Source organism: Neltuma alba, unplaced genomic scaffold (genome assembly GCF_004799145.2).
Source record: "Neltuma alba isolate B1F8T4 unplaced genomic scaffold, ASM479914v2 tig00010350_pilon, whole genome shotgun sequence".
Lineage (NCBI taxonomy): Eukaryota > Viridiplantae > Streptophyta > Magnoliopsida > Fabales > Fabaceae > Neltuma > Neltuma alba.
This window is the reverse complement of record NW_021635259.1, coordinates 817,231-827,484: the sequence shown is the minus strand read 5'-3', so window position 1 is coordinate 827,484 and position 10,254 is coordinate 817,231. Positions and strand designations below refer to the sequence as shown.

The 10,254-nt window shown below is 34.6% G+C and overlaps 1 protein-coding gene across 3 annotated transcripts; it reads right to left on the bottom strand.

Annotated features, from left to right (window-relative positions):
* Window positions 1–4,263: 4,263 nt before the first annotated feature.
* Window positions 4,264–7,357, bottom strand: LOC114755928 (scarecrow-like protein 28). 3 transcript variants are annotated; one of them, XM_028944825.1, is made up of 3 exons: window positions 7,220–7,357; window positions 7,114–7,130; window positions 4,264–7,014 (listed from the first exon to the last, which is right to left on the bottom strand). In XM_028944825.1, the coding sequence occupies exon 3, from the start codon at window positions 6,416–6,418 to the stop codon at window positions 4,457–4,459; it is 1,962 nt and encodes a 653-aa protein (XP_028800658.1). In that variant the 5' UTR covers window positions 6,419–7,014; window positions 7,114–7,130; window positions 7,220–7,357; the 3' UTR covers window positions 4,264–4,456. The 3 variants fall into 3 exon arrangements, with proteins under 3 accessions (XP_028800658.1, XP_028800657.1, XP_028800659.1); XM_028944824.1 differs by having other exon boundaries at window positions 4,264–7,115; XM_028944826.1 differs by lacking the exon at window positions 7,114–7,130.
* Window positions 7,358–10,254: the final 2,897 nt, after the last annotated feature.

Sequence of the window (10,254 nt, the reverse complement as noted above, 5' to 3'; positions counted from 1 at the left end):
AGGAAAAATTTTTATATATAAATTATTTATAACATGACTACCCATTTAAAAATTAAATATTTTTTTATAATCAAAATATGAATATTTTTACCTATTTTAACTAAATTATATGATTTTAATTACTATTTATTTGACTATAATCTGATTCACTGACCTTTGAACTAGTACTTAGACTGATTCAATACCCAGCCTGATTTTTTGTTCTTTCATATTTTGAATTGCTGTTGCCATCATTTAAGGAATGTGAGTTGAGAATATTGATGCAAATTCGTTTCTTTCCCCATTATTCGGTTGGCTTCTTGCCTTTCTATGAAAGAAGCCCATCTACCTTATGGGCGATTTTCTAGGAGACTGGAAGTTGTTTATTCATTCTATTAAGATGTAACTATTTTGAGAAAATGAAGAATTTGGCCAAATATCTGTTCTTCAATGGCGTCGTCTGCCAATGAAATGGAGCCCCCCAAACCAACAACCACCAGAGATTGGCACAAGTACTATTGGTCTCTTCTCTAACTTTTTAATTTAATTGTGCTTACATTCGGTTCATCTATTTACAAGCCTGTCATAGAAGAACAGACTAGGATCCTAACCAACAACTTCGCAACCTTAGCGGTAATCAACGAACGGTTGTCCATAGCTAAATCCGATGACAGAGCAGATCGATTCGTAGCGAGCAGAATCCTTAACTAGAGATCAGAGAGAGTAGTGATTGGCAATAGAAATCGCTGGTCGGATGCTGAGACAGTGCTCCTTGTGGCGCTTCGGTCGAGATCACCATGTTCAAAGGCAATTTATAAATAAGCACTCAAGTCTTATTTTAACAAGGAAATACTTCAAGCTGAAGGTTGGTTAAAAGGCTGAGAAAATTTTGTAGTTCTATCACCTTGATTGCATATAAGTTATACTCCTCTGTTCCTTAATATAAGACTTATTTAACTAATTTGACTAGATTAAGGAAGTTAGGTAAGTTAGTTAATTATAAGACAAGTGACACATTTTTCCTAAAATACTATAATCATCTTTCTTAATACCCCCTCTCCCTCTTCTACTTGATTATGGTTGAGGGACTATCTATAGGGGTAGTTTAGAGAAAATTGATAAATATGAAAAATGGGTTTTATATTTAGGACCAAAACTAACTTAAGAATTGGGTCATATATTAAGGACCAGAGGAGTACTATCTCCGATCCTAATTATAAACAGGTGTTGTCTTTCTTAAAATATCCTTGCTAATCAAGTGTATTGGCTAAAACTACTATTATCAGAAGGACTATTTTGGAAAAAAATAATAAATATTAGAGACAAATTGGATTGGGGTATTATATTTAGGACCAAAATAAAAGTCAAATGAGGTTTTATATTAAAGACCGGAGGTAGTATCTTCTAATCAGTAATAAATAGTGTGGTTGTTTAATTTTTAGAAAAATTAGTATAATCTTTACAGATATTTAAGTCATTAACTTATAAATATGCGAAGCAGCGAAAGGGAAAAATATGTTTAATTGAAATATAAAGAAATAAAATTTGATAGTAGTTTTTTAATAGTGTGCAACCAAGGAGATTAGACACCGTAGAAAGGGTTGGTTTCTAATTTCCACGAGTGCCAAACCAAATAATCATGATGACAATGATGATTTCCCGCGATCTAAGGCTCGGTTTGGTATGAAGGATTAAGAGGATTGGAATTGATGTTGACATTAATATTAACTCATTTTAATGTTTGGTATGAGATGTTAAACAGTGCTTAGGATTGCGCAAACTAGTTAGATGGGACTACACAATAAACAGTATTGAAAAATCATTCAGGAAATTAAACATTATGTTTACCAAATTATCGCCATAATATTTCACAAAACCCTATTTAATTTTTATTTATTATAAGAATAATAAGTCTTTGTATAGTTTATGATTAATTATAAAATAAAATTAATATAAACATTCCTCCTATAAAACACAATTCCCACTCCCTTTTCTAATCTTGTCCCCAGTAGTAATCCCAATCTCAATTTATCAAAATTACGAAAGGTGGCTTAAGGGTCTGTGCAACTCTTCCTGTCCGTCACTCTGACCCCATCAAATTTCATTGTCATCCCTGATGGGCTGAAAGTTTTCTCTAATTTATCTTTCCATTTCCGTTAGTTTCATGCTCGTGGGGCGAAGGGCTGATCTTTTTCGGTTTTGTCCATCTGAGTTCTGAAAATGTCTTGGAGGACTCGATTAATAGAGAAATTTAATGAGAATGTGTCAAAGACTCAGATGTTTAAGGAGGTAGTGATGTTGATTTTGTACTTTCTACTGAGTTATATTGAGTAGCTGATTCCTCAAGGAAGTCATCCTTTTCCATATACTGTACTTTTGAACTTTTAAGGTCCTAGTCATCTCTCAATATTTTGCCCTTGTTTTGCAAGTCTACCAATTTTTTTGAGGAAAAAACTCGGCGGATCGTGAAAGATGCGCCAGCTGTTGCACAATGTCTCTGGAAACGAAAAGAGGAGGAAATGACTTTAACTCAGTCAATCAATCTAAATGTAGAGATGAATATAGCATTTAAATCATTCTAAAATTCGGTAATTGTATGAATTTGAGGGTGTGATTGTGTATAATTCTTCTTAGTCGCAGTGCATAAACGGTTCTATTTTTTTCTCTCTCTCTCTCTTTCAAATTTTTTTCTTTGTGTTTCAATATGAAGTGACTTTAACTCAGGCAATCAATCTAAATGTAGAGATGAATATAGCATTTAAATCATTCTAAAATTCGGTAATTGTATGAATTTGAGGGTGTGATTGTGTATAATTCTTCTTAGTCGCAGTGCATAAACGGTTCTATTTTTTTCTCTCTCTCTCTCTCTTTCAAATTTTTTTCTTTGTGTTTCAATATGAAGTGACTTTAACTCAGGCAATCAATCTAAATGTAGAGATGAATATAGCATTTAAATCATTCTAAAATTCGGTAATTGTATGAATTTGAGGGTGTGATTGTGTATAATTCTTCTTAGTCGCAGTGCATAAACGGTTCTATTTTTTTCTCTCTCTCTCTCTTTCAAATTTTTTTCTTTGTGTTTCAATATGAAGTGACTTTAACTCAGGCAATCAATCTAAATGTAGAGATGAATATAGCATTTAAATCATTCTAAAATTCGGTAATTGTATGAATTTGAGGGTGTGATTGTGTATAATTCTTCTTAGTCGCAGTGCATAAACGGTTCTATTTTTTTTTCTCTCTCTCTCTCTCTGTCAAATTTTTTTCTTTGTGTTTCAATATGAAGTGACTTTAACTCAGTCAATCAATCTAAATGTAGAGATGAATATAGCATTTAAATCATTCTAAAATTCGGGTAATTGTGTGAATTTGGGGGTGTGAGTGTGTATAATTCTTCTCAGTCGCAGTGCAAAAACAGTTCTGTTTTTTTTTCTCTCTTTAAAATTTTTTTCTGTGTTTCAATATGAAAAGACTTTTTTTTTTGGAAAAAAAAAATTCTCACCATTTTAATTCATAGTCCTACATGTATGCTAATGAGGATGCCATGTAGGCAATATTTAATGGACTAAATTCAGCAATGATATGACGAAATTGTTATAAGGACTGGACCATTCATTTAGATTAGAACCAAGCTTGAAAGGTTAATATAAATTTTGGTCCTTCAAGTTTGCTTTCATTTTGATTTCAGTCCCTCAAGTTTTAAACCATAAGTCTTAGTCCCTTAAGTTTTTTTTCATTTAAAATACTGGTCCCTATAACCCAATAAAAACTTAGACCATTTTGCCCTTATAGGGACAAAACCTATGATTTAAAATTTGAGAGACCGAAACCAAAATAAGTAAAATCAACTTGAGGAACCAAATATTATATTAACCCTTGAAAAAATTATAAGCCCACTTCTCATTAGGGGAAAAAAAAAAAAAACATCCATTCCACGGAGACCAAATAGAGGATTATCTTTAAGTAAAAGTTGCATTTCTCATTCATATCAAAACAATCCAAATGCAAGAACGATGTGTTTATTTTACGTATACCATATACACACACACATATCTATGTTTCATTCCTTATTGGTGACTAAAAGTAAAGACAAGAGAGACATAAAACACTGAATTTTCATTTCACATGTAATTACCAAATTAGCGATTACAAGAGATTACAAGTAATAAAGAATATTTCAGAAAACATTGATAATAAAAGAATCAAAGAATGAACACAAATTGACTCCAACTGTATCATTCTGACCATCTAGAAAACAAACATGATTTTATGTATAAAAAAAGAATAAATAAAAAGAATCAAAGTACTCCTGTAGCAACTACATTTTTGAACCAGAACAAATCAAATCTTATCTGCAACAAAGAATGAAAGAATAGTAAACCCTTTTTCCCCTACCTACAAAGAATACAACAAATGCTACCTTTCTTTGTTCCTTTTTTTCTGTATACGAACGAATGTGAGAAGTAATTCCTCAAGTTCATGGCTGAGAATAAGAGGATTGGCTCCCCGTTGCTGCAACATCAAGTGGGGCCCATGCTGACACTGTGTACAGAGGCTGCTCAAGCCAACTCAGTGTTATAGCTTCTTCTTCTTCCTCCTTCTTCCTCTTCACGTTATAATTCTCACAAGCATACATCTTGAGCAACATCCGACTCTGACTCACTTCCCTTTCACTGATTCCCAGGTTTCTGAACCCTCCTTGTTCCATCATCTTCCTCCATTTCTGAAAGCTCTCGTGCCTCTCAACCCTTTCCCTTCCTTCACAAGCAATTATGTTCCTTATCTCCCAAGCATACATCTCCTCTATCTTGTTCCTCACTGGACTGTCTTGTGAAAGACAATGGTCAATTGAATCAAACAGAGCAGAGTAATACTTCAATGAATTGCATACTCTCGTTTCAAGTCTAAGCCCATTGTGCTCTGCTTCTTGCTCTGCCACGAGAACTATAGCAGGATTCGTGCTTCGGATTAAACCCAGAAAATCCCTCAATGCTCCTCCGGAACCATCGTAGAGTGTTTTGTGGAGTTGAGAAATGCAATTCACAGCCACACTTTCGTGTTCCTTCACATGAAGCATCCATAGCCTCACATCTTCTAGCCTGTCAACCACAGGGTGAAACTCGAAGGGAAGGTTCAAGGCTTGAGCAAACCCCGCAAGTCTATCTCCTGTTTCGTTCAATTCTTGCTTGGACTCTCCTATACCAGTGATTCTTACGTGGCTTGGAGGATTGGTCCGTGCAGCTAGACTCTGGAACAAGCTGGGCCATTGAAGCCCTTGCTTGATGTCGAAGTCTATGATGTGAACCCTGTCTTTTCCTTCAAAAGCCCTCAAGAGAATCTCATTGGAGGTGAAATGAAGAAACTTTGGAATTGGACTGACCTGGTTTAGAAGCCTTAATGCGGTTCCAGCTTCTTCTTCAACCCTGTCTAATTCTCGAGGTGTGCTGATGTGAAAAATATGAGGCCAAATTCTTGTGACACGGATCGCTAAAGCTTCTGTGAAATAAGCACACACACGACTTATTGATGTTCTTGCTCTTGGAGACGCAAGATCACCCAGTTTTGCTATGAAGCAATTCACTGCAGCAACATTCCTCGAACCAATCGCATCAACGCAAGCTGTAAGTAGGCTCACAAGCTCGAACCCTCTATGCTCCTCTTGATTTTCTTCATCCCTTGTTCCTACCTCTGTTCCATCGTGGTGATAAGGATTGCCCGATCTTCCATTGCCAACTACTTCTTGCTCTGAGTCATTCTCGTTCAGCCTCAGGCTCAAGCTTTGGCTATCTGATGAAGTGTTGGATGCTGAAGCTTCCTTTGATGGCAGATTGCTCCCTTCAACGCCTTTCTCGCCTGAGTCTGTGATCTTCGTAACAATGGAATCAACCCATGGTGCGGAGACAACTTCAGAAGGCACCAAACAAACCCTTTCTTCTTCGCCTTCTCCTGAACAAGTCAGAGAGAAAGGAATCGAAGGACTGTTGAACCAAAAATTGCCGGCAGTACCCACATCAGGATTTTCAGTGTCACTGATAATAACCTTTGTCCTCTTGGCTCTGTTGGTGAAGGAATCATCATCCTGTTCAGCAAGCCTCTTTAAACTCTTACTTTTCTCACCCCAGAACTCGTTCTTCTGAACATTTGATGCTTTAGTGGTGGTCGCCAATGGTGGAAGTCGGATGTTCTGCTTGAGAGAGCACGGTGGCTTCGGCTTTGACTCGACGACGACGGGCTTCTTCTCCACGGGGAGGCCGACGGGCCTCAAGGACTGCGATCGCGAGCTGCTGTTGTCTTTGCGCGGGAAATTACATGGCAAGTCCAGTCTCTGCGTGCTCATTGAAGGTAACTGGAAATGGCTGGCTTGAAACTGTGCAGATGCTTCACTCCTCAATCTATGCCTCGGCGACAACAATGTAGAACTAGAACACCCAGCCAACATCCTATAGCCTTCCGGTGTTCTTTTGTAAAATCCTGCGTTCTGATTCACCCACCCTATGCAGTGTTTCTGGTGTTTCCCTATCTCTCTCTCTCTCTCTCTATATATATATATATATCTAGTGTGTATCTCTGGGTGAGTGTATCTGAATGAAGTATGAATATGTATGCCTACCGAATCAGCTAAAACTTTGAATGTGTCTACGAGAGAAATGCACAAGAGAGAGAGACTGTGAGTGTGTGAATCGTTTTGATAAAACACTTGTGTGTGTGTGTGTGGAAACAAAGAAAAGGAATCCGATGAATAGCAGAAACCACAAAACAAATCAAGTTACAACTTTGTCTGTGCTTTTTCTTTTCCTTTACAAATTCGAGTGTTCCTATATGAATCTGTAAAATGCAATAATGAAACGAACTTACATGCAGAAAAAGGATGCCCACCCGGAAAACGAATGAAAGAATTTGGAGACTACCTACTAGCAGAGAAAAAAGATCATCGGATTCCAGAGACACTCAAGCACTGGACATTAGAAAGGGCTCTGTTTTATGTTTATGAACAGAGAAATAAACACATACTCCTTCAAATCTGTGGCAGAAATCCTGAGAAATATGCAAACCCATATTAGCAGTTGAATCGATCAAGAATCCCGTCATGGCTGAAATTGAAGAATCCGCTGGAGCAAAAACCAGAAATCCCACCTCTGAATAACAACTCGCTTCAGACATGCATGAAGAATAAGAAGAAGATGAAGATGAAGATGAACAAGAACAAGAATCAAACACACATCATTCACTACTCACTTACCCGAAAGAAACTTAAACCGTAAAACTCTCGTGCTTTTATGTACTAAGCACAAATACACAATCTCACTCCATCTTTCTTTCTTCACCACTCTACAACTCAACTCCCATGTCTGTCTCCATCATCATCACTCTCCTTCGCTGGGCGGGCCTACGAGTGTTTTAATTTTCCAGCATCGGAGAGGAAAAAGGGTTAAGATGAGGAGAGAAGGAAAAGCGGTTTTGGTTTAGATCCGTTGGATGGCGATCTGACGGGGGACAGTGAGCGACGAATAATATGACCGTTGGGGGATGTCGGTGAAATATGACCGTTGAGGATTGAGGACTGGGGTACGGAGGGTTGGATTGAGGTATATTTTTTACGCGAGTGGTGGCCCTCATGCGCACCGCACGTGCCTGTCCCCTGAGATCCGTTCATCACTTGACCGTTGCGTCGCATTTTAAGGGGACGCGTAGCGAAATTGCGAGGAGGTGATATATGCCACGTCGGATTCTCGATCCCTTGAGAACTTTTGACTCGTTTGGGTTGGTTTAGGAACATTTCAATACTTAAGGGAAAAAGACCTTTTTTGGCCGAATTAAATAAATAAAAGTTAAAAAAAGCTATGTGTTGGGGGAAAAAAGGGTATGATGAGTAATCCCTCAGTACTTTATTTATTTCTTTTTATATAAGTATTTTTGTATAAATAAATAAATAAATTTTATGTATTTTTTGGTGCATCTAATGCCAACGCCAACAATATTTTTAAGTTAATATTATATAGATAAACTTAATATACATTAGGAAAAATAGCAAAAAAAAGACTGCTAAAATCAAAAAATTACACGCAGAGACCTATTTATAAAAAATATGGTAAAAACCTATACTATTATTAGAGCCGGAAAAACGGGCTGAGCCCATTGGATTGGCCAATTTAGGCCCTAAAATTACAAGGGCTAGGTTTGAAATTTTTCCCTTCAAATGGAAAATAGGCCCTAAAGGGCTGGCTCTGGAGAGCCAAGGGCTTAAAAGAGCCAATCCTAGAGGGCTGAGGGTCTACCCGTTTAGGCCCTTTTATATATTTTTTTAAATTTTTTATTGTAATTCTAATATTATTAATTTTTTACATTGTTAATAATATTTCAAATATTTAGTTATTATTATCATCTTAAAATTAAATTTTACAGAATGATTTGATTTATTTAGTTTTAGATAATAATTTATTCAATTAAATTTTTAAAAAAAGGGGTTAATTTGGACTTTAACAATGATTTGATTTATATTCCATGTGTTGATATTTTTAAACTATATATATTTGATAATAGAGTGTTTTTATACTTATATAACTTACGATTCTATAATTTGAATTAGAAATTCATGAGTTTCAACAACAATGTTTCTTACATTAAAGTAAAATAATAGCTAGATTGCAAAATTTAAAAGTAAAATTCATATAAAAAACTTGATATTTTTGTTATGAAAGAAAAACATACTTATAAAGAAGAGTAATTGATTATAGTGATGATGAAGTTTCAAAATATTAATGATAACATTTATTTATTGCATAATTACACTATAGATAAAACTTTTGAATATTGTTATCTTGTTAATGAATGTTTTAGATGTTCTTGAATGTTGATAGATATTTATATATGATGATATTTTGTATTTGTGACTTAATTTTATTTATATTTATGTCTTTTATTAACAATTTCATTGGTTTATTTTTATTTTTTTGATGAAAAAAATGAGAAATATAAAAAATAATATTTTTTCTTTAAATGGGTCAAAAGCCTGCAGGCCGGTCCTGAGCCCTTTAGCTTAAGGGCCGGCTAGGCCTAACAAATTAGGGTATTTTTGAAATTTCGACCTTGGAGGGCCGGCTCTTTTAAGCTCACCAGCCTTGAAGGGCCGACTCTGGAGAGCGGGTCGGTCCTGATTCCTACCTCTAACTATTGTTATCAAAACCCATGCTAATATTGTCATGAGTCCCAATTTACAATTTTTCTATCACGGCATTCTTTTTTTGCTATTTTTCCTATTCATTATTAGTAATGTTTTTCAGAAGCAGACCAATTAAATGTATAAGATCCTTTTAACCGTTGGCAAAAAAATGTATATCACAAGAATTAAAAACAACAATTAATAATTAATTTAGTTATTAGTAATTAATGTGTCAATAATTATAAATTACTAAATGGGATATTATAATTAATGACCTTTTAATAAATTCAAATTTAAGTATTAACTAAAAGTATTTTTATCAGGAAAAAAATGCAATGCTAGTAGAGGGAGATATGTCGTTATATAAATGATTAAAAAAAACTGAAAAGTTTCCAAGCAAGGAGTGACATTTTTAATTAATTTAGTGTGTGTATATATATGTGTGTTATTTCTTTGGTCCTTTTTCTAGGATAAAGAGAGAATATATTTTTTGATCTTATTTATAGGATAGTGAAAGAAATTTTTTATATGGATGTATAATTTTATCCTTTATTTATTATTGTGTTGACTTTATTTACATAAGGTATAATGTAAGTATTAACTAAAAGTATTTTTATCAGGAAAAAATGCAATGCTAGTAGAGGGAGATATGTCGTTATATAAATGATTAAAAAAACCTGAAAAGTTTCCAAGCAAGGAGTGACATTTTTAATTAATTTAGTGTGTGTATATATATGTGTGTGTTATTTCTTTGGTCCTTTTTCTAGGACAAAGAGAGAATATATTTTTTGATCTTATTTATAGGATAGTGAAAGAAATTTTTTATATGGATGTATAATTTTATCCTTTATTTATTATTGTGTTGACTTTATTTACATAAGGTATAATGTAAGTATTAACTAAAAGTATTTTTATCAGGAAAAAAATGCAATGCTAGTAGAGGGAGATATGTCGTTATATAAATGATTAAAAAAAACTGAAAAGTTTCCAAGCAAGAAGTGACATTTTTAATTAATTTAGTGTGTGTATATATATGTGTGTGTTATTTCTTTGGTCCTTTTTCTAGGACAAAGAGAGAATATATTTTTTGATCTTATTTATAGGATAGTGAAAGA

Excerpts from the sequence above, each read along its gene's own strand:
- LOC114755928 (XM_028944825.1), bottom strand. The coding sequence starts at position 6,418 with ATGTTGGCTGGGTGTTCTAGTTCTACATTGTTGTCGCCGAGGCATAGA.